At 47.5% G+C, this 25003-nt stretch overlaps 1 protein-coding gene across 4 annotated transcripts in view; it reads right to left on the bottom strand.

The window, feature by feature from the left end:
* LOC119382793 (Down syndrome cell adhesion molecule-like protein Dscam2) overlaps positions 1-18233 on the bottom strand; it is a 277145-nt gene extending 258912 nt beyond the window's left edge. For all 4 annotated transcript variants that reach the window (XM_037650646.2, XM_037650644.2, XM_037650645.2 and 1 more), the window contains exon 1: positions 17666-18233. In XM_037650646.2, coding sequence (XP_037506574.1) covers positions 17666-17768 — 103 coding nt within the window. In that variant the 5' untranslated portion in view covers positions 17769-18233. The remainder of the gene's footprint in view (positions 1-17665) is intronic.
* Positions 18234-25003: the final 6770 nt, after the last annotated feature.

Raw genomic sequence — 25003 nt, forward strand, 5'->3', positions numbered from 1 at the left:
GCTCGTATACAAAGAATAAGGAAAATGGCCGGGCTGGCTGGCTTGCTGGGAATTGTGCGCGCCGACTCGCACCACGAGCCGAGCCGCTCCAGCCAGCAAGCCAGCGGGGAACACAATTCCTCGTATATGCTGTCCCTCGCTCACATCCCTCCCTCTCTCGCACAGTCGCAGTCCTACGGAGAAGCAAGGAACATGCGTCATTTGGACGTGTATTCTGTTGGGACCCCCCTCCGGCTGGCTGCCGGTGCTCTGCTGCAGCGCGTAGGTTATATAGTCGCACGCTGCCCGTTTCCCTTAACGCCGGCACTCTCTCTTATGGCTCTGCGATCTCTCTGCTTTCTTTGCTGAAGCAACGCGAGCACTGCGTGGTATAACGTAGCCTCAGTGGTTCTGCACTCAATGACAACGCCTTGGCGGGAGGCGACAAGAAGCAAGATGGCGCCGATTTTCTCTTCTTTTTCGCGCTTTTGTTTCGGGCCACGGAAAGTCGCGTCGTCTAGCGAGATCACGCGGGAAGTGTAATCATCCGTTTCTCCCATTATAAGGCGGCGGAGGCTTTCCTGCGCTGCCGCACCCCGCGCTCCGCATTGTCCCCCAAGACGCCGAAAGCGGCAACGTGGCCGACTTCGCGGTAACGTACGCGTGACGTTAGATGTTGCCGATGATGTCCGATAGTACACGATTCGCGCGGTGCCGTCCGTACGTATCTTTTCGTGTATATATATAACCCCGGTATCATTCAGTTTTACGCTTCTATCGCCCTTCTTGCCGTTGTCGTTCCAAGACAGTGTCACTAATCTTCGCACCATCTCCAGATTCCCCCTCCCCCTCCTCCTCCCCCCTCCCTTCTCTCGCTGTCGCTGCCGTTCAGCATTCGGCCAAAGGGATCGCATATCGGGCTCCTTTCCCTTCACGTACACACCATCCGCGGCGCGCGCCGCCGCTCTGCGCGCCATTAGGCTCATGGGAGGTTCTTTTTTCTTTTGCACTAAAACATTTTGATACGTTGGCCCTTTCTTCTTTTTCTCTCCTTTATTCTTCCCGTTCTGTTTCGTGCGTAGAGTTATCTTGGCTTCTTTATGTTCCGGCGTCCCGGCCGGACCTCTTCCTCCTCTTCTATCTCCCATACCCCGTTTGGCCTTGACGGCGTTACGAGATGGGGCTGTTCGTATATTTGTACAGACTCGGTCGCTCGGTCGGTCGCGCATGCGGGTACGCGCGTGCATGTTGTGCTCTAGTTTTTATCTGCTTCTCCTATACACAGCCGCAACCAGAATCAACCCCCTCTCCCTCTTTTCTTTTTCCGGCTCCATAACGCCTCTCCAGCTCTCCCCTTTTTCTGTTTCCTTTCCTACCGTTTTGTCTCTGGAGGCATAGCCACGCGCCATGCACTGAGGAAGCAAGCGTAGAGAGCAAGGGCCATTGCAGACCGTGCGCGGGACAGCCGTGCATGTTCGTGCGGTCGTAATACGTTGAGGCAGTTGTGTTAGCAGCCTGCATTCAGCTATAAAAGTAGAAGAGAACAGACAGTAGTGAAGAGGTGGTGGGAGGGAGGTCTTACTACGTGCAAGAAGGAGCTCAGCAGCAAGGAGGAGAATAAGAGGCGATGGAGGTGTGTGTGTGTGGGGGGGAGGGGGGGTGCTTGGCAATTCTTACGTGAGGCCACATACGCAGCAACGTGCTGCGTGGACGTAGTGCGCTTTATGCGCTTCGGAAGCGCCGGGATGCGATGACCGCTATAGCGAGCGAGCGCTCTACGCAGATAGGCCACCTGGACGGCCGTCCAGCATGGACGGGCAGCAGTACAGCAAGCAATCGTGCCATGGTCGCTGCCCATTGGGCCGGAGCTCTTGGCCAGACCTCGGAAGCAGTGGGTCGCGTTACTTCTGCTTTTAGCTCTTTACCTTTGTTATCAGTTGGAGCGCAGCCCTTTCGAAATTCGGTGTGACTTGGCGACCCGCGCTGTCCTGGCGTCGGAATGGGTTTCCGTGCAGCTTGGAACCATTCCCACTCTCTCAGACTACTCTCGCCACTTTGTGTATCCTTGTTCATAACTCTGCTGATGAGGTTTAAGTCTCAAAGACGGAACTTTAGCAGTGCATATAGGCCATCGCGTCCAAGTATACCCTTACAAAAATCGCGCAGGCTATTCAGTTGCGTATCAACAAAAGGTCTTTTGAAAACAAAGTAAGTCCACAAATATATATCACAATAATAATAAAGACTTTGGTAAGAGTACATAATGTTTGGTGTGGTTGTAAGCTTGTACCTTTACACTATACAAAGCATGCGGACTGTGATGGATGAAACTGGTTAACAAATTTCTCTGTCTTGCTATATATATGTTATTGCCCACTAACAACCAAGAGTTATTTCATCACGAGTAGCGTATAGACACAGGTGCATAAAATGGACGTAAACATTCTGTTCATGTTAAAGTAAAAAATTGCTTAGTACCTTGCTGAACACGCAACAGGACTGCCGCGAATATCAGCAGGCGAGCACTTATTGTCCCCCCCCCCCGTTTTTTCCCCTCCGTATTTAATTATCCGCGTTGTCGTTGTAGTCGTCATAGTCGGTTGTATAGACCACAAGTTATTTTTGTGAGAAAGAAAACGCTCTTCTTACTCCCCGCGATGGCTGTGTTTCGTTCAACTGCCGAACACGGAGCTACGCGTTCAACTCCGCAATGATATGAGGCAAGGAAGGCCCCCGTGCATCAGTACATGCATGGCGTAAATGCATGTGGCAATTGCATGGCTGGCAATCGTCTAGATATATAAGTGTCTACTCTCCCATTTATTGCGGTGCTCAAACCTTCGAAGTGCGATCAAAAAAGACGCACACTAGTATCAGTTTTAATGAAGGATGAAGCGCATGTGTTATCGGTGATGTAAGCATTTCTAGATGCAACGTCACCTAGGTGCTTTGTGCAAGGTCATCGAATGTAGTTTCTCTACAAAGGAGCAGCCATTAAGTTTGCTGTAGCTCTTTCTTTCTTTCTTTCTTTCTTTCTTTCTTTCTTTCTTTCTTTCTTTCTTTCTTTCTTTCTTTCTTTCTTTCTTTCTTTCTTTCTTTCTTTCTTTCTTTCTTTCTTTCTTTCTTTCTTTCTTTATTTATTTATTTATTTATTTCTTCATTACCAGCTTACGTGACGAGCTAGTTAGTGCCCTTGAGCCTCACAGAAAAAAGAAATTCCCCTTTTATTACTTCTTTTTCTATGTTTTTTTCTGCGCCCTGCGTGCGTAGGGTATGCTTGATCGTGCGACATTGTCGAGGCTGAGCACGCCGCGTTGCTGGCCTCGACCAACTTCAGTGGCTCTGTTCTGAAGAGCGCTGCTGTTTAGATTCCACGACGAGCGGTGGCCCAAGGAGTGGTCAGAACGGTGGCAGCTGCTGCGATCCGCCGCAGCGGTGACCCCGGCTGTAGACGGGCCGACCCCTACAGGGGGCGAGATGGAAGGCCCCGCCGACGTGCATGTTTTCTCGCCGGCTGTTTCTCCCGTTCAGGAACGGTGTTGGGGGAGATCACAAAAGATAACACAATGGTCGCGGCGCAGCGCAGGCGAACACGCGGGGTTCTTCTCGCGCACATACCGCAGTTACTCGTGTAAAACCCTCGCCCCTTCACTACTGAAACCCGCCGCAGCACTATTCGCCCCGAGATCGAGCGGAGTCACGGCCTGGTGGCTACTGGCTGAACCGCGCCTAGTGTGGATTGCTCCCTGCGTCGTCTGCTAGCCACGTCGTGTTTGCATGTGCGCGTACGTCATGCATGCTCTCAAAGGGTGGATTGTTCCGTTGTGTTAGCGTAATTTTAATTGCTTATACGTATGCCTAACACGATGTACAGAAGCATTTGGCCTTGCTCGGTTGTATTGGCACTGTAATAAGATCAGTGAGTGCACTTGTCGAGAAGGCTGTGTATTGTCGCCGTACCCTCCGTTCGCCAGAATCATTTCGGTTTAGGTGCCGCTTTGTGGTTCAAACAATTCGTAAAGTGCACTTGGCGTCGTCCCAAACACGAGGAGTATTAAATATGATGTGAACGCACCCTTTTAGCGACTCGGTGGTAAAAAAAAACAAGGCGCGAGGCCATCCACTTTCGCGTCGTTGTTGGCACTTTTGCTTATCGGCTATGCAACGAGCTTTATTTTGCATAAGATTTCCCTTTATTGTACGGTCCTTGTCCCACATACCGAGAAATATTTCTGTCAAGTAAATCATTGTGAAGGAAAAAGAGCGCTAAAAACGGACGAGGACGAAGGAAGACACGACACAGGCTTTTTCCTTCACAATGATGAACTAGCCCAAGTTTCTCTTCTAATTCTGTCAGGTAAAGTCTGCTACTTAGGTACCTAAATTGTCCCTTAAAAGAACAGAAAAGGGAATTACACGGAGGTAATTAAACTTGAGTTGCCGTGAGCAATTTTAACTTGAAGCGAAATTTATACAGACACATCCGTGTACTTAGATTTAGGTACGTTTTAAAGAATACACATGGTCAAAATTAATCCAGACGGCGTGCATCACATCTATGTCGTATAATTTCACGCAAAACCTCATTTTTTTTTACATTATCTTGAGCGTTTGAGTGACGTAGTTATAGACTGACGGAAGGAGCGGGCATTATTCGCTTGAAAAAAAGTACACTTTTCTTCTTTAGAATGACCGAACTTTTGGTGCATCACTGCCATGCAAGTAATCAATCGAAGAAAGCTCTGTGCTGAACTGTTACTTTTTTGTACTCTTATTGTAGTAAGAACAGGCGCGTGCGTGTTAAACGTCTCGAAAGCCACGTGGCTTTCCTGACTAAATTTATCAACTGTCCTACAGTTCATGGAGCATTGAGTAAGAAAAAAAATGCGGATGCGTATTCGTGCCTACTTCAACTCATCGCACAAGAATACGGGCTTTCTTTCTTTCTTTGAGTGGTTTTTTTTATCCAGAAGAACATGAACTAAATATTTTGTTAGTTCAGTCGCGCTACAGCAGTGCGTAGTAGGCGGAACACAAGCCCAACAAGTGAAAATAAAACAAGAAACGTGATATAGTGCGAAAACGCAGCCTGTCGCCAAGGACGAGCATCCCTTTAATTGAAAGATTGCGCTTCTCTCACTAGTAATAGCAACGTCTGGCGGGCTTCTTGCATCGATTCGGCAATGGGCAACATACATATTACCATTAGGCTGCAATCAACACCTTTTCTTCGCCGACAATCGGCTCAAACCGCTCACAACAAAGCGCCGCTGTGTGCATTTGTATACGCGCCGCCAACCGCCTCTCCACACTAGCGCGGCGACGGTGCTGCCACCTGTAGCCTGATCTCGGGGCGATACAACTTTTCTTGGCAATGAATGAAGGAAAGGCTACGAAGGCGGAGCTACTGCACATGTACTGCTCCGCGAAATAGTCCGGTTCGGCGCGCGTTTTGAATTTAGTTTTGGTTTGTGAACCTTCCGTATCTCCTGTGACGGCCATTTGATTATTCGAGCGGCCATCACAGGCTTAGACAGCCATTTGTTAGTGAAATTCGTCACAAGCTCCCTCGGTGAATCGTCGGAAAAGCTGGAGGGTTACGAGCGCTCACTCGAAGACGCAGACGCCATTTTGACTGTGAGGTGCGCGTAAAAGGTGCGACGTTTTCACATGTGCAAAAACGCGATATGACACTGCATGAAGCAAAACAAATATAAATATCTCCTTGGTGCGTGCTGACCCCCTTTTCAAATAGCTCTCCTTAGAAAATAAAGTAATGTTTTTTTTTTTTTTTTTCAATTCTTACGCTGAAAACACGGACGCATTTGTGGGACTATAATATTCCGTGATAGCACACGCGTAGTTCGGCTCTCTAGCGTTCTCTTCATTGCCGAGAATAGTTGCCCGCGAGTATAGTGGTTATGGTGCTCGACTGTTGAACCGAAGGTTGTAGGATTTGAATCCCGGCCGCCGCAGCTGCATGTTCGATGGCGGCGAAAGGCTTGAGGCCCGTGTACCTAGATTTAGGTGCACGTTAAAGAGCCCCAGGTGGTCTAAATTTCCGGTGCCCTCCACTACGGCGTTCCTCATAATCATATCGTGGTTTCGGGGCGTAAAACCGCGAGAATTATTATTATTATCCGAACACTACTGAGTCAAAGATTATGTAGACCGAAGAAGTTTCGTCACAGCACATCTTGACTAACGGTGATATTAGTGAAGTGGACAATAGTGTAAGTTGGTTATCGATCATAATTCCGTGCAGGTCAAGTAGTGCACAGGACTAGGACTAAGAAAGCAAGTGTCGTGTTTTGAACTCCTTTCGTAGTCCTAGTCCTCCGCGCTGCTTCCCCTACACGCAATGATGAACGCTAGTATGTCAGTCTAATTGTGCTGGTGCCGTCGCCTTTTACAAATAATGATTATTCTTGCAATTGTATATTCAGTTTAACATTCGCAGCGTAGTATATATATCAGTCGATAGCAGATAGCCACAGACCGGAATTGTGTAATGCTCGAAACGTGAATTTTACCAGTCTATCGATGGTTGTTTGTCAAAGTTTAAAAATCTGCAAGCAACATCGGGTGTGCCTAAACATACGACACAATTCACACGTGAGAACCATCTACGAGCGCGCACACACACGCGCGTGTATATATATATATATATATATATATTATATATATATATATATATATATATATATATATATATATATATATATATATATATATATATATATATATAGAGAGAGAGAGAGAGAGAGAGAGAGAGAGAGAGAGAGAGAGTAGAGTAGAGTGATATGGGTCAATGGACCAGTCCTCTTCTGATAACGGGTTATAGCACGACGAAGACGTTGTCTTGAGGAGTGAAAAAAGTCACAGTTTCGCCGCAACGGCGAAGCAATGAATGCGATAGCAATAAATTGTAATGTAACGCGAAGAATGGAAAGCAGCTCGAAATTGCCAGCGCGTCGCTCGAGCCCAAAGGACGCACGAAAAGAACGCACACAGGACGAGCGCGAACTAATGCGTCACAGCTCGACAGTTTGAAGCGCACTGCTGAAACATAAAGCAGGACGCACGAAACGAACGAACAGGTACACACAAGACGAGCGCGAACTAATTGTCACTTTTGTTACTTATTTCTGTTTGAACAGCGCGCTCCTTTCGCAAACGCGGCCGCTGCAGCGAGCGAAGCGAAGCACCCCACCGGCCGCCCCTTCTTTTCTCGAGATAAGCGCACGAAAGCGACCACGCCCTGCAGAGCGAAGAGCAACGGCGATCGCAGGAGCGGCGCGCGCACTTCACGCCATCTATGTAGCCACTAAGAAAGCATGCTGAATTACATGATGTATATAAATAGCGCGCCGTTAGCACGCTGAAAGACGGTGCTGTCGTGGCATAACGTCTAACGCGGCGGGCTGCAAATCGAGAGGTCGCCCGTTCGATTCCGCGCGTCGGAAAGAATTCCTGAATTGTTTTTCTTTATGGCTTTTCTATATATATACATACTTATACATATACGGTGAATGACGGCGACGGGGACGGACATTTTCCAGCCGAGACTGTCCATATAATCGCTATCGCAATAATAAATATTTATTTCCCTGTTCAAGACAACGCAATCGTTGTGCCATAGCCCAATCTGTATAGATATATACAACTTTGCAAAACGGCGAGAAAAACTTCGAGGACGCTTGAGCTTCGCCTTCAAGAGAAGAACGCGATAGCATATAGTCGGGCCCCGTGCGCATCGCCTTCACAATTGCTAGCCTGGCTTCGGTTCTCGGTGCATGCCTCAACCTTGCCGAAAGGAAACGAACGAGTGTGCGCGTAACACTGGTCGTTTCAAACTATCCTAGAATGCCTACTGCTGGTGCAGTTGTTAAGTGCCCACAATACCATAATTCTTCTTTTTGCGAATCCGCGAAGGGTCCACTACGCGTCCGTGAGGCAACACGCGAACCTAGGCAGCTGTTCACTTTGTTGATGCTTTTGCTGATGGCCATGATTAAATGTGTCTGATCGCTTTGTGATGGGTGGGCCTTTACACCCACTCGTTGCGCAATCGACGGTGGGTATAAGTTTACGTTTCAAGCATTCTGTGATCAGTTGTAAGTGCCAGCCTGTCCTGTCGTGTTACTTCTCTGTGTTTCGTGTTTCCCGCTGGTTTTTATCCAATTCGACATGTACCAACTAGCCCACTCCATCATCTTGATGCAATTGCCATGTTTCGACGCCTGACACGATTATACGTTTTTGCCACGCAATATCACATGCCTTAAGGAGACTCCTTTCACTACAAGACATTCATATAGTGTTCTTCCCCGAATCAGTTTCAAGAAATAGCGTGGCTCCGTGGTAGAACACCTGCTTGCCACGCAGGCGGCTTGGGTTCGATTCGAATTTGAACTAAAATATTTTTGTTATTTCTTTTATTTGCATCTTTCTCGATTTTTCGGTCACGGACAAGGTGATGATTTTTAGTTCACAACCAACGACGCCGTCACCGACGCCGACGGCTACACCGGAATTTCTGCAAAACGAGCTCTTTAACGCTATCGCGTTGAATCTGCTCATGCAGGGCCTACACGGCTAAACACGGTAGCTACTATGTGGCTGACACCGAATACGTTCCCTAGATCAAGAACCCTCAGGGTGTACGGCAGGAGTGTTACCTCCCATCCCCCTCCTCCTGTCTGGGTAGGTCCGGGCGTGTGTTGGGGTAAAGGGGCAGTGGGCGGGTGGGAGCTGTCGAACACATGGCCAGTCTGTAGGTAGGTTAGAAGGTAGTCTGTACGAAGGTAGGCCAGGTAGCACACGCGAATTCCTTTTCTCGCAAACCCGCGAGCGCCGTCTAGCTCCCTGCTGTGTTCTTTTGTGCTGCGAATTTGAATGCCTGGTTTCGTCGTCTCTTTCGGCGCACAGTTGAAGGCCATGCGCGGGTTCATTTTCGTTGTCCGGAGTAAAGGGAAATAACGGAATTCGCAAGCGTGCAGTGACGGGTAATAAGTGTACCGACAGCTAATAAGAGCAGTACAAAAGAAATTATAACGAAAAGGTTATGGCTGTCTCAGGATTGTCAGAGGCGCTTGAAACGTATAGCTGCTCCCCTTTTAGAACGAGCGGTGTTCGTTTATTGACGGGGTTGAACTTCTTAAACAAACACCTGGGTTCTAAAGATGCGCCGTAGTGCCTGGATCCGGGACAATCATAGCCACCGATATTCACATACAACTTAATAGCCTCGCCCAGATGACCGAATTGCGGCAGTCGAGCGCCTCCGCGACTAAAAAAATATTCACGCCAATACTGTACCATTGCACCATAATTGTGACGTAATTTTGCTTCTCAAATCTGTTTTGAGTCCGCAATTGCACTTTCCTTTCAGTGATTTAATTCACTTTCACTTCATTTATATTTCTATTTCTCTTTCCAGCAAGTAATAACAAAAATGGCGTTTCATGAAATCGAGGTAAAATGTCTTATCAATTAAGGCGCAGTAAAGGGAGACAAACAACAACAAAAACGCAGCGGGTGTGCACATAGGCACGCGAAAGACCTTGCACTTAAGAAAAATGGTCGCATAGCAACAGGAGGACGCTAAGCTCTCCACTAGGCTTGGCAATGGGGGCCTAATTAACTACCACAGGCTGTTACCGATTTTCTATGTACATGTTATGTCACGTTGATATAACGACGGCCTTCAGCATGGCCGCACAGTTTCAGCTAACGAGATCGCTTGTTAATCCCATCAAGCTTGCACATTAAATTATCCTGCCCGGACGAATACAATTTCGACTTCCCATATGCGCTTAGCACTTCTTAATATTATTCCTTTCCTTTTATAGTTCCTTAGCTCTGATTTCTTGTTGTAATAGTGGCAGTGATACGCGAGAAGGTTGATGTGACATCTCGTGGAGCTTTCGTCGCTATAAAAGCCGGGCAATTACGGAACAGCTTCCAATCCCGCCGAGAGAAGCGCATCGCGCACCAAAGGGCGCGCTAATGGAACTACTGCTGCGCCTTTGAACACATCTTGCACGTCCAAGACAAAAATAAAAGAAGAAAACAACAAGTACATAGAACTACTCGGAGGAAACTTCAACCTGTATACAGTAGTGCCGGGGAAGTCGGTAATGTGCGGTAAGAGGACGGGGAATGGGCAGGAAGGGGGGGAATGGAGGGGGGGGGGCACTTATTTGTCTCACAGGCCTTTCGTGTTCCGTTGCAAGAAAATAGAAAGACTTGCGCCGCCACTCACTCGCTACAACTTATAAGGCTCACGCGCGTGGAGCCGAAGTGTCTCTGCTCTTGTCGGGCGCCGTGGCAAGGCGACACGGAAAAGCTGCCTTACAGGGCGAATCTCGACGTGCCGGCACCCAAGTGCCATCGCGATGGAGGCAAATAAAAGGAACTTGCAGCTGCAATAAAAGAGACCGAGGCACATAAAGGAAAATGCCGAAACAGGTGCGGCAGCAGCACTCGAAGTAAACACCGAGTCGAATACGGCGTCGCGCTGCAGGCTGGGGGACAAGCCGCGGTTTCCTCCTCGTCCTCCCGCCAATCGCAGACTTCACGAGGCGCAAGGTTACCTGTCGAAGACACTGCGCACATACATACGCACGCACTTTGCGCGGACGGAGAGAAAAACGCGCTCTCTGGCTTCTCTCAGCGAACCTTGACTTTTCTAACCCTCATCAGCCTCTGTATATCCCGTTCCAGTGTGCATCACGTTTCCTTTCCTATCAAGTTTTGTTACTTTCTACCTCCATTGGGCTTTTCTTAAATTTTGTTTTCTATTTTCGAGTAGTTAGACCGGGGAAGGCTTGTGTAAGGCTCAGTCTGCGCGGTGTTTCAACTCGTGTGTGTGTCCGCACCGCATTAGCGTCTAATTCCCTCGGTAAACTTCCTTCGGAGAGAGTGTATGCAAACCTCCCGGAGGTCGTTGCCATAGTGGTTTTATCCTAGAACATTCCAAGCTTTCTACGTTTATTTCTGACCTCTTACTTAGCGGCAAAGTCAGGAGATCTCCTTTCTTTATCGTTTCTTGCCAAGTTCGCTCAATGTTTGCTGGTTGACTAATGGGCGTGCTACTGCAGGGAGTCAGGGGAGACGGAACTCTCGGAAGGAAGCAAATTGGCAATGCTCGTGTGTTTGTTTGAGAAGCGCATGTGTTTTTGTTTATTGTTCTTGGTCTCTTGCTAAAGTTTAATTTTCATGCAGTGCTGTGTAAGTTCTGTCATAAGCACCACGTAACACGAATTTTCAGCTTTATCTTTTCTTTCTGTCGTTAATTTAGATATTGACGAATCCTTATCTCTGAATTCTAAACTGCGCGAACAGTCAAAGAAAAGATAAGCGTGAAATTTTGGCCTTAAACTGCATATAAAGTTATGTGCGAGCATTATTTTTTTTTTGCTTTCTCATGTTTTTTAGATGCCAAAACTATATGTACCGAAGATGTTCTGTATAGAGTTCAATAATAAAAAAAACCGCCACGGTGGTTTAGTGGTTATGGAGCTCAACTGCTGACCCGAAGGTAACGGGATCGAATCCCGGCTGTGGCGGCCGCATTTTCGATGAAGGTGAAAATGCTTGAGGCCCGTGTGCTTAGATTAAAGTGCAAGTTAAAGAACCCCAGATGGTCTAAAGTTCAGCAGTCCTCAACTACGGTGTCCCTTATAATCATATCGTGGTTTTGGGACATTATAAACAATCATGCGTAGCAGTCACACGCGTTTGTTCACGTGTGTAAGCCTGTAAGCCAGCTAGACCGCTGTGCTGCGCGCCTTAAAAGTGGTTCTCACAGTTCCTGCAGTGAATGCGAGCGTGTTTTGTTCTTTCTTGTGTGTCGCGCCTCTTTACTGATTAAAGTAGCATGTTGGGTCACTCACTCACTCACTCACTCACTCACTCACTCACTCACTCACTCACTCACTCACTCACTCACTCACTCACTCACTCACTCACTCACTCACTCACTCACTCACTCACTCACTCACTCACTCACTCACTCACTCACTCACTCACTCACTCACTCACTCACTCACTCACTCACTCACTCACTCACTCACTCACTCACTCACTCACTCACTCACTCACTCACTCACTCACTCACTCACTCACTCACTCACTCAATCCTGAGTTGTTCCCCCGCTGTCTGGAACATATGCAGGCGCAGTCCATGGCGGACAGTCTGCTGTAGTTACGCATCACAAGGACATCGTTAACAATTCCTTAATGCAAGATTTGCAAGTACTGTTTGGTCATCACTGTCGGTGCATCCCGTCCGTGTATTGACTTTTTGTTTGTGTTGTTGCTTAATTCTTCGAGGCTAGATTGCTTTGGCAAGAGGGCCATGTGCCTCGCCTCACCACTTTGCACAGTTGTGAACCGTTTTCTCTGAAGCAGCGTCTTCGCATATTAGTGGTGCGAAAAATTACTTCCACGAAGAGCTCAGATGCCGGGTCATATGCCCCGCAGCCCAAGAACCCCTAAAGCAGCACAGTGGGTGTGATGAACTCTAGTGATTAGCAAAAGCGACTCTCCAACAAGCGATTACGGAAGAAGAAAAAAAAAAAGCTCCTCGGCGTCTCGGCTCATCGCTTGATTGTGTTTTCTTGCAGACGTCTCGTCTTGTACGCTGCACTTCTTGTATGGTGGAGTTGCGCGTTTTGCCTTGCGTTCGAGCTGAGTTAAGAAAGGCGTTCGCGCCTTGCCACTGGTTGTCAGAACTGACATCTATTGGTTGACTCGTTTCCGCTGAAGAAAAGTGACTCTATCATTCGTATTTTCATGCCTGTTTTTGCGCAATACGGACTTAGGAAAAATACACTTAAACAAATGAATAATTTCACGGCAGCACCAAATATAAGCTGTTTTACTGCTTTCTGTGGAGTTATTTATCCAGGATTGAAAAAAAAGACATATATCACATAGACACGAGCTCCTATCAATCGTGTCACAAACATCCCATAAATCATGTCACATTAACAACTATAGTCGGATATATACACACTTAAATTCTTGAACAGAAGTAAAGTGGACGGTAAAGTGAACGTCTCGACATGGTAAATTCTTTGTTAATTAGTGAAGGCAGCCGCACGGAATATCGTTCCACATAAATCTGAAAACGCGACTTGAGTCGCACCCATCGGCGCTTCAGTTAACCTTTCTACGGTTGCAGTCAGTAAAAGCCTCTCTTGGAAAAGTTGTTTCAGATAACCGAACGAGAAAGGTGCCAACAAATATGATCGATGACGTCTTTCCTCCTTGTTAATAACCTTTCCTAACCCGGCTGAAACCCTTCGCAGCTGACAGCTGATAATTGCCTACTTGCCTCCGGGCAAATCGACGGGCATGCCTCGAACATAAACTTGTCGAAGGTTTCAAGGTCGGAACTCGACAACAATTCCGCCCTTCCAGCCAAAGGTGCGTCTCGTGAACGATGAGAACAGCGGACGGTATGACGCTGCAGCTTCCAAACTTCGCATCTCGCTCAGTTTACTTATTTGATACATCTCTCGAAGTGCGTCCGAAAGACGGCGCTTTATTGCCGATAGCGTCTGCAACTCTCTCAATTCTCGGCTGTCTTTCTTTGTGCAAATGGCGTGGGTCACTAAATGATGATATTCGCATCGGTTTTCGGGACAATAGGAAATGTTCAGATTGCGATATATATTTTTTTAAATCTTATAATCACTCTTTATCTCTAACAGCTTTCGCTACTCCTGTACCTATTGTCCATGGTGTGTTATAGAAACAAACGATTGTCAAACGCGGTGTCGCAGGCATTTCTCGAAATTTCCGCTTCTGAAAACAACGCGCTATAAGCCGTACAGCGTTACAGCCAAGTCTGCCGCAGTGTAAGCTGACGCGTTCTTCACAGCACAGCTCCGTATAGCTCCCTGAGACAATAAGTAAGTGAAGAAGGAGAGACGATAAAATGTGGATATATATTCTAACTGAACATCGCTCCTGTGCACGGGGCGAGAGGCGCAATACAGAATGTCGACGGGGATGCAGTTGAAGATGGACGCCCAGACAAAAGTGGCCGAGGACGGAAGCGAGGCTGTACAGCGAGCTCGAGGGTCGACCGAGAGCACTTTCCTAAAAGACACCCCTGAGAGCACTTCGTCGGTGTCGAGGCGAGTAGCGTGATTTTGGCTGCAACGCTCCCGGGAAGGCCACGCGCGTGCTGGAGAATAAAAAAAAAGAAAAAGACGCGAGAAAAGTGCTGCCGCTTTGGCTGTTATATGGCAGGGAGATGTCTGCGAACTCTTTCGTGCGCGTGCCATCTGACGAGAAGAAAAAGAAGGGCAAAGAAAAATAACAAAGAAATGTAGTAACGCAGGCGGAAAGGGTCGACCGTAAATACATTTATCCAGAATTTTCTAAAGTTTCGAATTCGTTTTCTTAGCGAACGTAATTCCATGCAGACGCAACGTCAATAACAATAGGAGCAATAAAAGAAGTCTTCCTCAATCTACTTATATAGCCGGCGAACCCGACTTACGCATTTAGCGACTCAGATGCCTCGAGAATCACACTACGATTATACATGTCACTACAACGACATCCAATAGCTACGACACATTGCTTTGCCCTTGTTCATATTTAGGTATACCGTGGTACTTAAGTCATTCAACCATCATACAGGGTTATCTTGTTACGTGTGATGGTCCTGTATGAACTTTGTGACCCTACCGAAGCTTTGCATCACACTGGTCAGTGCAGAACTTTTGTCAACATTTTTGACGATATTTATTCAAGAGAAGAGAGCATGCGATATGCGGATAAATATCCAGTTTGCTAACGCACGTTGAGGAAGGGGAAACGGAAATGTAAGGTGGAGAGAAGGTGATTGAGGAGAAGCTAGAAGATGAAATGAAATAATATGGACGGAGAGAAAAGCGGAGTAGTTATAACATAGACGCACTCATTCAGTGCGCTCGCTCGACTAATGTTTCTTCATGGCCATAATAAGCTAGCTAACTTAAACGTATTCTCCCAAGCCGACTTTATTGGTAACACCGGAGACGATTCAGGACGACCGTCTCTAACATTATCGCAAATAAAGCTGTTTCTTGCGAGGAGCCAATTTCGAAAACGAACGGTTTTGCGAACTTGGACATAATCTCACCGGAATTGTCTGACGCAGAGGTGCTTCGCAATTATGGCTCGCGTATGCCTTCTCTATTGTGCTGTTGCAGTCTTTTTGGACCTCTGCTGCAAGCCGTTTACAAGACGACTTTGGATACATGGAAGTTTGCAACCCTCAGGCCAGACCGCAATTGTCCACAACCGGCGGGCACATCAACTGCCACACTTTCAATCTCTCAGTAGCATAGCAGATGCTTCGTTTGTAAGCTTGTAGCATCCCGTCTGCTGGCAAACAGAAAGCGTGGCTGCCGACGCAATTCAGGGCTCGGCATTGTCATGTGGCGACTGTGCCTCTGTCATTGACAGGCAGTCACTAGGAAAGCCCATTGTTCGGCTGCCTGGCATGCTGGTCGTCGGCGGCTGTCCTTTTTCCTTTGCTTCCGCTGTAACCATCGATTTCGTTAGCGAATGACTCATTGACGAAGATCGCGACCAGCGAAAACTGCAACATTACGGCCGGTATGAATTGGTTACGCTTTTAGAATCCTGGAGTTCCATCTTCAAAACGAAAGCATTGCTAAAATGTTTAAGGGCGACAGACTTGCACAAGCGGTCTGATGCCGTATACTACACAAAACTTACGGACTGTGACGTTCTGTGTGTGCTCTCTTTCTCATTATCTTTACTCTTCTAACTTTCAACTTCCGCCATCCCTTTCTCCAGTACATGGTTATTCTAAAGTGGTGAACATTCCTGCATTTACTCTCTCTCTCTCTCTCTCTTATTTTCCTTCCTTGCAATAACTGCTTTTTTTCTGATTTGATCTTTTATAGCAACTACCAATCTCAAGAACAACTATCGTTTTCGAGCTTTAATATTCCATTGCGTGCAGGTTGTCAGTAACGGCGCCAGGATATCTCCATCCCAATCAATACTTAAACTTTGCAGTGAATCGTTCCTGAACTGCCGACAAGGGCAACGTGCCTTGCCTGATTTGAGTACATTATTTCGTCTAGTTGTGCAGTAATAAGCACGGAGCATTAGGTTGTCCACGTCACGGGGCTTCTGAGTAAGCGCTTTAAGCGTGAGCTGAAGAGAGAAGAAGTAATAGAGAAGGAAAGGCAGGGAGGATAAGTAGCTTACGGCAGCCAGTTTGCTACCCTACACATGGGAACAGTATGGGCGAGATTGAAAGTCTGAGAGGAAAGAGGTAGATAGTACATGCCACAGCACAGACACAGCCAGTCACTGTCCGTCGCTCTTGCGTGGTACGCGACATCACAGTCACAGCCGCTTGTCCAAGTCCGTTTCTTTTGTAAACTGAAGTTGCGCCTTCGTCGCCTTCAGCTGCGATGTCTTCTGTCGACGACATGTAAGAATGGCTTCAAAAGACGTTACAGACGTTGGTCTATTTTAAAGGTGTGCTAGAGCGGACGCCAGGTACTGTCTCTGATCATTATAACTCGGACATTCGCACAGAAGCTTCATTAAACGGCGGATATGGTGAAACTATACCCACCTGTTTTACCATAGAAGAACTGGGGCTGTACAAAAGATTTTGCATGCTGTACTTCTGCACGTGCCGCTGACTTGTTACAAACTTGATTCTGAGCACGATAAAACGTGTAAAACTTCACGATAGAAGAGTTCAAACGAAATAGAAGTACAGGGCTAGATGGAGGCAGAAGTGATGAAAAAATAGTCGAACTGGGAATGTCGATGGAGCCCACGTTTCGACAAGTGGATTTGCCTTCGTCAAGGCAGCAACTGAGGTGCTGCCCTGAGGAAGACAAACCCACTTGTCGATGCCTTGGCTCTAGTAACACTTCCTCTTCAACGATGTCTTATACCAATAGATACATGAATTTTAGCGAGGTAACAGGTCTGCCTTACTTGCATAATTCATCAGATCTTCAAATGTTAGGCTAGATCGTACTTTAATTTAATTTCACAGGCGTTGCTCTAGTAGGGCAACAAATCATTACTGATTGTGGAAAATTCCAATTGCCCGCCTTGTTGGCGTACTTATACATTTTGAACCGAAATGCAGAGCACGAAAAATGCTAAGAATTTAGTCTTGTCATAGAGGCGAAAGCTTTCGTTTCTGCTAGCTAGGATACATTCTTCGCAGGGGCGTAGCCAGAAATTTTTTTCGGGGGGGGGGGGGGGGTTCAACCATACTTTATGTATGTTCGTGCGTGCGTTTATATGTGTGCTTGTATATATACACAAGCAAAACTGAAAAATTTCGGGGGCGGGGGTTTGAACCCCCCCCCCCTGAAATTTTTCTTTTCCCTTCCCCTGGCTACGCCCCTGATTCTTCGTGATCGGTCAAAGACAACCGCAATGTCTCGCAAAAACGATCGTGCTCGTATCGCCCAAAGAACACCAGACACTCCACTGGTCCCTGCACATAGTTTCCGCGAGGTCCCCTAATAACTTGCCTCGCTGACACCGCCTTCGGCGGGATACATTCTCCAGACGCAGAGTGAGCTGCGCGAGCGAGGTCAGAAAAGGGCGTGGATCCGATCCCATCTGCGGCTAATCGCAAAACACGCAGCATCGCTTTCCCACTCACCCACGTAAAAGAGGATCGCAGCCTGGCAGAAAAGCAGATACCACGCTGGTGATCCGGCCCAGCAAGTGGTCGCTGTCGCAGCGTGTCCCGTTAGCGTCTTCATACTTCCTTTCAGGAGCTGGCAACGCTTTTGCTGGTTCAGGGCGCGTTATCCATTATTACCGGCTGTCACACCACACAGGAGCACAAGCAGGCGCACGCACATGGTTGTTCTTCCGAGGAGGAGGCTGCGGGACGATGCGAGAATGGAGCAAAGACTCCCGGCTTCCGCGACCCCGACGAGAGAGAAGAGCGGCGGGAGCAGACAACAGCGAGCAGAGAGCGCGTTGTGGCGTCCGGGGAAGAGCGAGCGATGCCACCACTACCACTCCCGCCGCCTCTTCGACGACGACGCTACGCTGTCCCGGCAACGACGACGCGATCAGCGGCAGAGCGGCCGCCGCCACCGTAGCCGGGAGGGGGGGCTCCGGGTCGGAGAGAGGAGCGGAGCGGCGCGCACGCGATTGTAGCTTCGAGCGCTGGTCGGGTCGCCCGACGTCGCCGGGGTGATTCTTCGCTCCGGACCGCCGCTCTGGTAGCGACATGCAGCACGCGTCCCCATCGACTCGCGCGGCCCACGGAGGAGGAGACGTGGTTGAGAGTGAGAGCTGCACCGCGTGCGTGTCCCTAGCGAGGGGGAAGGGTGAGCCATCTCGGCTTCCTGAAGCCTTGCTGGGGAACGCGCCTAGGGACCTCCGTGCCGTGCTAGGGAACGCTCACGACAACAGTTCGATCTCCTCTCCTCATACGTAGCTTCCCCTCTCACTCAGATATCGATGCTGCTATTTTTTCCTGACCGATGATACCACCCTCGCTCCTTTTCTCCTTCTCCCGAAGTTTTGGGTAACAGGCTGCGTCCCGTTCGGGAGTTAGAGGATTTGAGGATCGTTTTGCAGTGGTCTTGTTAAAACCTCCTATAGAAGATTTCTGGAGTACGTATATCAGCGGTGATCAAAGGTGCGAAGGAAGCTCCTTTAAACTAACGTGTGTCGATAGAGATTACATAAATATGGAGGTAACAAATACGGGGCGTGACAATAATTCAAGCACAAGTTTCCCTTTCGGAACTACCGCTTCGTCATTGTATCGAAGAATATGCAGAGGTAGCCTTACAAATACTTGTATCTGAGCAAGATATGAGCGCTTGGGTCGGAAAAACATAGAAGGCAGGATGCAGGAAACCAAAACAGAAAGTAACGCAGCCGTTCTCCCTGTCTTTATTGTGTGATACTTCTTTTCTTTCTTCCATTATCCTCCTTTATTGCTCAGTGTCGCAAGTAAGAACATATTAGTTCAGGCCAACATGCCTGCCTTTCATATAACAAATTGTATTGCAATAAATAAGCTTAGAAAATTGCGCTTTTCACGCAGTTTTCATTCGCTCTCTTCAATGCCTTGTACAACTGAGCGAATGCGAAATCTGACGATCTCCTCTGTTTTCCAGTCTTTTGAATGTTTGTTTTGCCGTTGAAGAAGAGTGCCGGCGCTGACGAAAGCACCGACATCTCCTATGAACCACATCCTATAAACCAAAAAATAAATAAAAAATTCTTTTTCTACCTAGTTGGGTCCTGCGATTGGTTGTCAAATTATTTTTTAATGCATGCTTCTCTGTGCTGCTCTAGGTCTCGCCATTCCCGAACACTCCCGGAGCTGTAGCGTAAAAAAAAAACAAAAAAACAAGCCCTTCGATAAACTCCCCTTCTTTTGTTCTGCTGACAGTGGCATCAGGGTCATTCCACGCCAAACGTCCCGAACATTGCGCTCGACCCTCTCCAATTGTATCGTAAAAAATTGTGGACGTTCATATCAGTGCACTATTTGCCCTCGGAGAGTATTTTTTTGTAATGTAATGTAACAGACAAAAAAATTTTTGTCTGTTACATTGATTTGAATTTTTCCGTAGTGGGTGACACATAGGTTGCTAAGAAATACTCTAAAATATACAATGCTTCACGGAACGACTAAAATATCTGGTATTTACTTGAAAAGGAATGTCACTATCTTATTATCGCCCATTGACGACCACTACTTTGTCTCACGATGTGCTTTGTGGTGAAGCAATGCTGCGATTCTGTGCCCAGGTTGATTATTTTTTAAAAATTCTACGAATATTACAGACAAAATAGGAATATATAACATGGCGGGATAGTTGGCAGTAAGCGTGTCAAAGAAGTATTGAAGTCGATGACCGAGTAGTTTCGAAGTGGAAGGGGCACAAACATTGAAAACGTGTTAAATGTCCCATGTTCAGGCTCATGTGGAGTGGTGATGCGGTTCAAGTAAAAAAATAAACGCTTGGTCTCATTTGGAAGAATAAACAAAGGAAATTTATTTGCGAAAGTTTAATGAGACTGATTTTTGTTTTAGGCGAGAAACAAAAATTTATGTTGAGCGTTCGCGGCGTGCCTGGGCGCGGGCCCGTAAGTCCGCTTCACTGCGCCGCAGCAGTTCCTTGGGGCAACGGAAGTATGCAGCGCCCACGTGGGTGGCACGATCGTGTGCTGCTGTGAGTTTTCACGTTGCGGAAAAATTGCAAACAGTGTGTATGGCTGGCAGAAGGTTTGGGAAGGGCACTAAAGACTGCCGGTTAGTAGTCGGAGCTGAGCACTAATTCATTGCCACGTTACTACATGCGCACGTACGACAGACGCAGAACTTGGGTTGTGTGCCTTGTTTGCGATCTCTGCGGAGGTTGCAGTTCTTACTTCCGTTGCCGACGTATGGTCTTCGCCACTTGAAATGCCTGTGTTGCTGAGGAGGAGTTGAGCCCGGCATTAACGGTGGTCAGTGATGATGGCACGAAATGGTGAAACGTCCGCGTACTTTTGAGGGAGATTGTAGACTCAAACCTTGCTGAGAGCTCAACTTTCTTCCACGCTGCATGCGATGCCTTCATCTTAGTAATCGCCTTGCGATTACTAAGCGAAGGCGATAGACATTTAAAAGGACGAAGCCGCCTTAAAGGCGGCTTCGTCCTTTTGGATATGTATCGCTTTCGGTTTCCGTTGTACAGGCTCTCCGTGTAAAATACGGCACGATAGCAGTATGCTCACAGTTCGCAATGTTTATCTTATGCGCTGCCAAGGGATGCGGCCGAAAGACGAACCGCGAGAGCCGCGTGCTCGCTCGGCGACGCGATCACCAGAGCAAAGTTCACCTCTGACAAAGATCCCAGCGTAAGAATACGAAGCACCATTCGGCTCCGAGGCACGAATGGCGCGAGTCACGTTCAAGCGAGCTGCCCATAAAAAAGAACTATAAGTGTATTCCCGGTGCCTGTTAGCCACTTTTATTATTTAATAATATATTTTAAACGAACCATCACTCGTTTTCCCTGACACTTAATTCGTCGGTGGCACTGCGGAGAGCCGAAGAATGCGTGTCGAAACGAGACAGCTCACAGCAGCACACGATCGTGCAACCCACGTGGGCGCTGCATACTTCGGTTGCCCCGAGGAACTGTTAGGCGCAGTGAAGCGGACTTACAGCCCCGTGCCCAGGCATGCCGCGAACGCTCAACATAAATTTTTGTTTCTCGCCTAAAACAAAAATCAGTCTGATTAAACTTTCACATATAAGTCTCCTTTGTTTAGTCTTCTAAACGACACCAAGCATGCATTTTTACTTGAACAGCATCATCACTCTGCCTGTGCCTGAACATGGGGCATTTCACACATTTTTCAATGCTTGCGCCCCTTCCACTTCGAAACTACTCGGTCATCGACTTCAATACTTTTTTGACATGCTTACTGCCAACTATCCAGCCATGTGATATTGTCTTATTGTGTCTGTAGTATTCGTAGAATTTAAAAAGAAATAATCAAAGTGGGCGCAGAATTGCAGCATTGCTTCGCCATAAAGCACATCGTGAGGGAAAGTAATGGTCGTCAATGGGAGATAATAAGATAATGTCATTCCTTTTCTAGTAAACAGCAGATATTTAAGGCGTTCCGTGGAGTATTGCATTTTTTAGAACATTCTTTAGCAACCTATGTTTCACCCACTGCGGCAAAATACAAATAACTGCAATAGACAAAAAAGATTTCCAAAAAAATACTTTCTGAGGGCAAATAGTGCACTGATATGAACGTCCACAATTTTTTACGATACAATTGGGATAGGGTCGAGCGCAGTGTTTGGGACATTTGGCGTGGAATGAGCCATCAGTTTCAATTTATTTTCTTGGTTTTTTTATGATTGCGCGTTAGCGGAAAGAGCTAGTTCGGGTATTCGTACGGTCAGGGTAAGTCTTCACGTAATTTTGCATCCCCGTCAGACAACCACGTTTGTAAAGGATATTTCGCAGTGCCCTTACAAGTTCTGACTGATCGTCGCGCCCCACGTGGCTTCGGAAAAACTTCGAAGAATAGCACGTTAATATAATAATATAAAGATCGTTCCCAAAGGCATCAGCGGTTACTTTTCATTCGTAATTATATGCAGTTTATTCGACATGCTTTTATCGAAACCTTGAAATAGAAAGGCACACCAGGTCTTGCGCGCAGCGCGGGATGTCCCTTCCGTCCATAAGTCATCCTCACCTGTCTGCTTCCCAATGCCCCTGAGCTCGCACCTGTCAATCGATCCTCGCTAAGGAATTTCAAGCGAAGTCTATGTACACTTCTATCTTCTCTTTCTTTTATGCACGTGCCTGAGCGCGATTTAAATGCATAATGCGATGATCTGTTCCCGGTTTATCTCGCCGCACTCAACATGCCTTCGCGGTGCTTCTAGTGTGTATTCAGGCCTGGAAAGCACGGAGGCCTTTATAAATGCACGGGCACGGAGCCTTTGTCGATAGCCAGCCAGGCCCCATATAGGCAGCAGCCGGATCTCCATTCTATAGTCCACTACCTCTGCTACGTGAGGACGTTAAAAGGGAAAAAGTGAAAAAGAAGCGAAGCAAAGCAAGCACTTGGAAGTTTAGAATACTGCAGGCACGTAGAGGTAAAACGGTATAGGAAAGGGAAAAAAAGAAAGAAAAACAGTCGTGCGCATGCGACCGTAGGAGAAGCGCCAGGAGAGTATCGGGAATTGAGGCCGTTGCCACGGGAGGGCAGTTTAGGGAAGAAGCTGCGACGGGGGCGAGAGGAAGACGGAAAAGACTCGTCTGATGGGAATTTAAGCGCCTGCGCACGCGACGTATACTGCGACGGGAAAATGGCCCCTATGCACGGGTTTTTATGGCGATGAAGATTCGAAGTATAAGCGAGAAGAATGCGCTGTGGTCTGTCCTTGTGGCACCGTGTATGACAGCAGTGATGGGGCGGGAGCCCCTCTAGTGCATTTATTATTATTATTTTTTTGCTAGTGTTACAGCTCACACGAGATACCGAGGTGTCGAAGTACACAGCGTGACTGACGTCAATTTGGGAGTGGTATCTTATTAATTGTCGCTCTAATGACAGGGGCTGTTTCGTTTACATTTGCCTGCTGCCTGTGTAGCTTGCGTTTCGTGTGCTAGAGGGATCCTTTTTACAGGAACAATAAATAATACACCTCTAAGTCTGTTATTTTCAAAGCCACATCTGCATTATCAATATTTTTTTTTTCGGGGAGCTGCAGAGGCATCAGCAGTACTCTGTGGGGGTGTATGTATGCATCAGCGCGTGCACAGTTGCAAGCATTCACAACTTACTAATCTGCTCAGGCAACCAAAAATGGTCGTGAGTTTAATTTCAAACGCGCTTATCGCAGCCCACCTGCCTGATTCTCTGCACCCCTTAGACCGTGACAAACCCAGTAACTTAAAGTTAGCGGAAACACGTTTTAGGACATGACAACACAGATCCCTGAGAGTGGTGGGACATCATCTGCCTAATTGCCGCATTGGGACATCCTAGCAAATGCTAATGTTAGTAGAATGCTGTATTGGCGTTCTCTGAGCCGACTGTTTCCGTTAGATTATAATATTCTAGAGCGCAGCCCTTAGGCGCCCGTTCCTGCGTTCAGCGGCGTCGCCGTCGGTGGCGTAACGCACTGGTCCCCTCTTTTTGGGTGTAATAAAGAGTACACCGTGGTGTCACCACTGACAGACATAAAAAAGTAACCGATAAATATGAAGAAATAAAATCAGAAAAAAATACCAGGATCGAATGGGATTTGAGCCCGGGCCCACTGCGTGGCAGTCGAGTATTCTACTACACAGCCAGGCTGGTGCTTGAAACTCATTTGCAAAATGACCCTATAGAGAAAAGGAATCGCGTTAACCTATGTAATATAGCGTGACAGAAGAGGAAAATAACAACCAGTCATCGCACAATGCTAATTGCGCAACGAGTGTGTGGTTTAATGCTTCCCACGGTCAGCCGCAATTATTCATCGTCATCAGCCACATGGAGCATCAACAAAGTGCACATAGTACCTTACAGATGTCTAGCGGGTATCTCGCATATCCGCAGAGAGAGAGAGAGAGAGAGAGAGAGAGATGAAAAAAGGAAGGCCGGGAGGTTAACCAGATATTAGCATCTGGTTTGCTACCCAGCACTGGGGAGGGGAAATAGGGGCGAGAAAGAGGGTCTGAGAGAGAGAGGGGAAAAAAGATGAGGAAAAAAACGCACGTACACACACAGGATAAAAAACAACACACACAGGGACGGCGTTCTGGTTACAATCGTTCAAAAAGGCCGGTCGATCGCAAGAAGCGTAGCGCTTGCATGGCCTTCTTCTGTGACGTTGCGTCTTGTCGATGGCGTAGAATTATTTCCTCCGACAAAGGTCGGTCGTCCAACTTGTTCAGCGCGTTGCAAAGAGATAGTCGCTGTGCACTGTACAGTGGGCAGTCTCAAAAAATATGTCTAATTGTTTCTGCGTTTCCACAGTGGTCACAGGCTGCGGTGTCGGTCATCCCAATGCGGAAAGCATAGGCGTTGGTAAACGCAACGCCCAACCACAGCCTACACAAAAGGGTCGCGTCTGCTCGGCGAAGCCTTGATGGGACTTGAAGACTTAGTGTAGGGCCAAATGAGTGCATTCGACCATGTTTGAAGTGTGGCTCATTCCATTGTAACGTGGTGCGTTGGCGAGCATGCAAACGAAGCTTCCGTGCAGCGTCGGTCCTAGAAAGCGGTAGTAGTAGTAGAGTCCTAGTTCATGGTCTTCTGCTTGGGCTGAGCGGGCAGCTTGATCGGCCCGTTCATTGCCGATGATTCCGCATTGACTTGGTAACCACTGAAAAGTGATTTGATGTCCTTTCTCAGGCGGTGGATAATCTTTGCTATCTCTTGTACCAGCTGTTCGTGCGGCCCGCGGCGCAGCAAGACGAATAATGGCGTAGAGGGTGCTGTCCTTCTTCAC

This window comes from Rhipicephalus sanguineus, chromosome 2, assembly GCF_013339695.2.
Source record: "Rhipicephalus sanguineus isolate Rsan-2018 chromosome 2, BIME_Rsan_1.4, whole genome shotgun sequence".
Taxonomy (NCBI): Eukaryota; Metazoa; Arthropoda; class Arachnida; order Ixodida; family Ixodidae; genus Rhipicephalus; species Rhipicephalus sanguineus.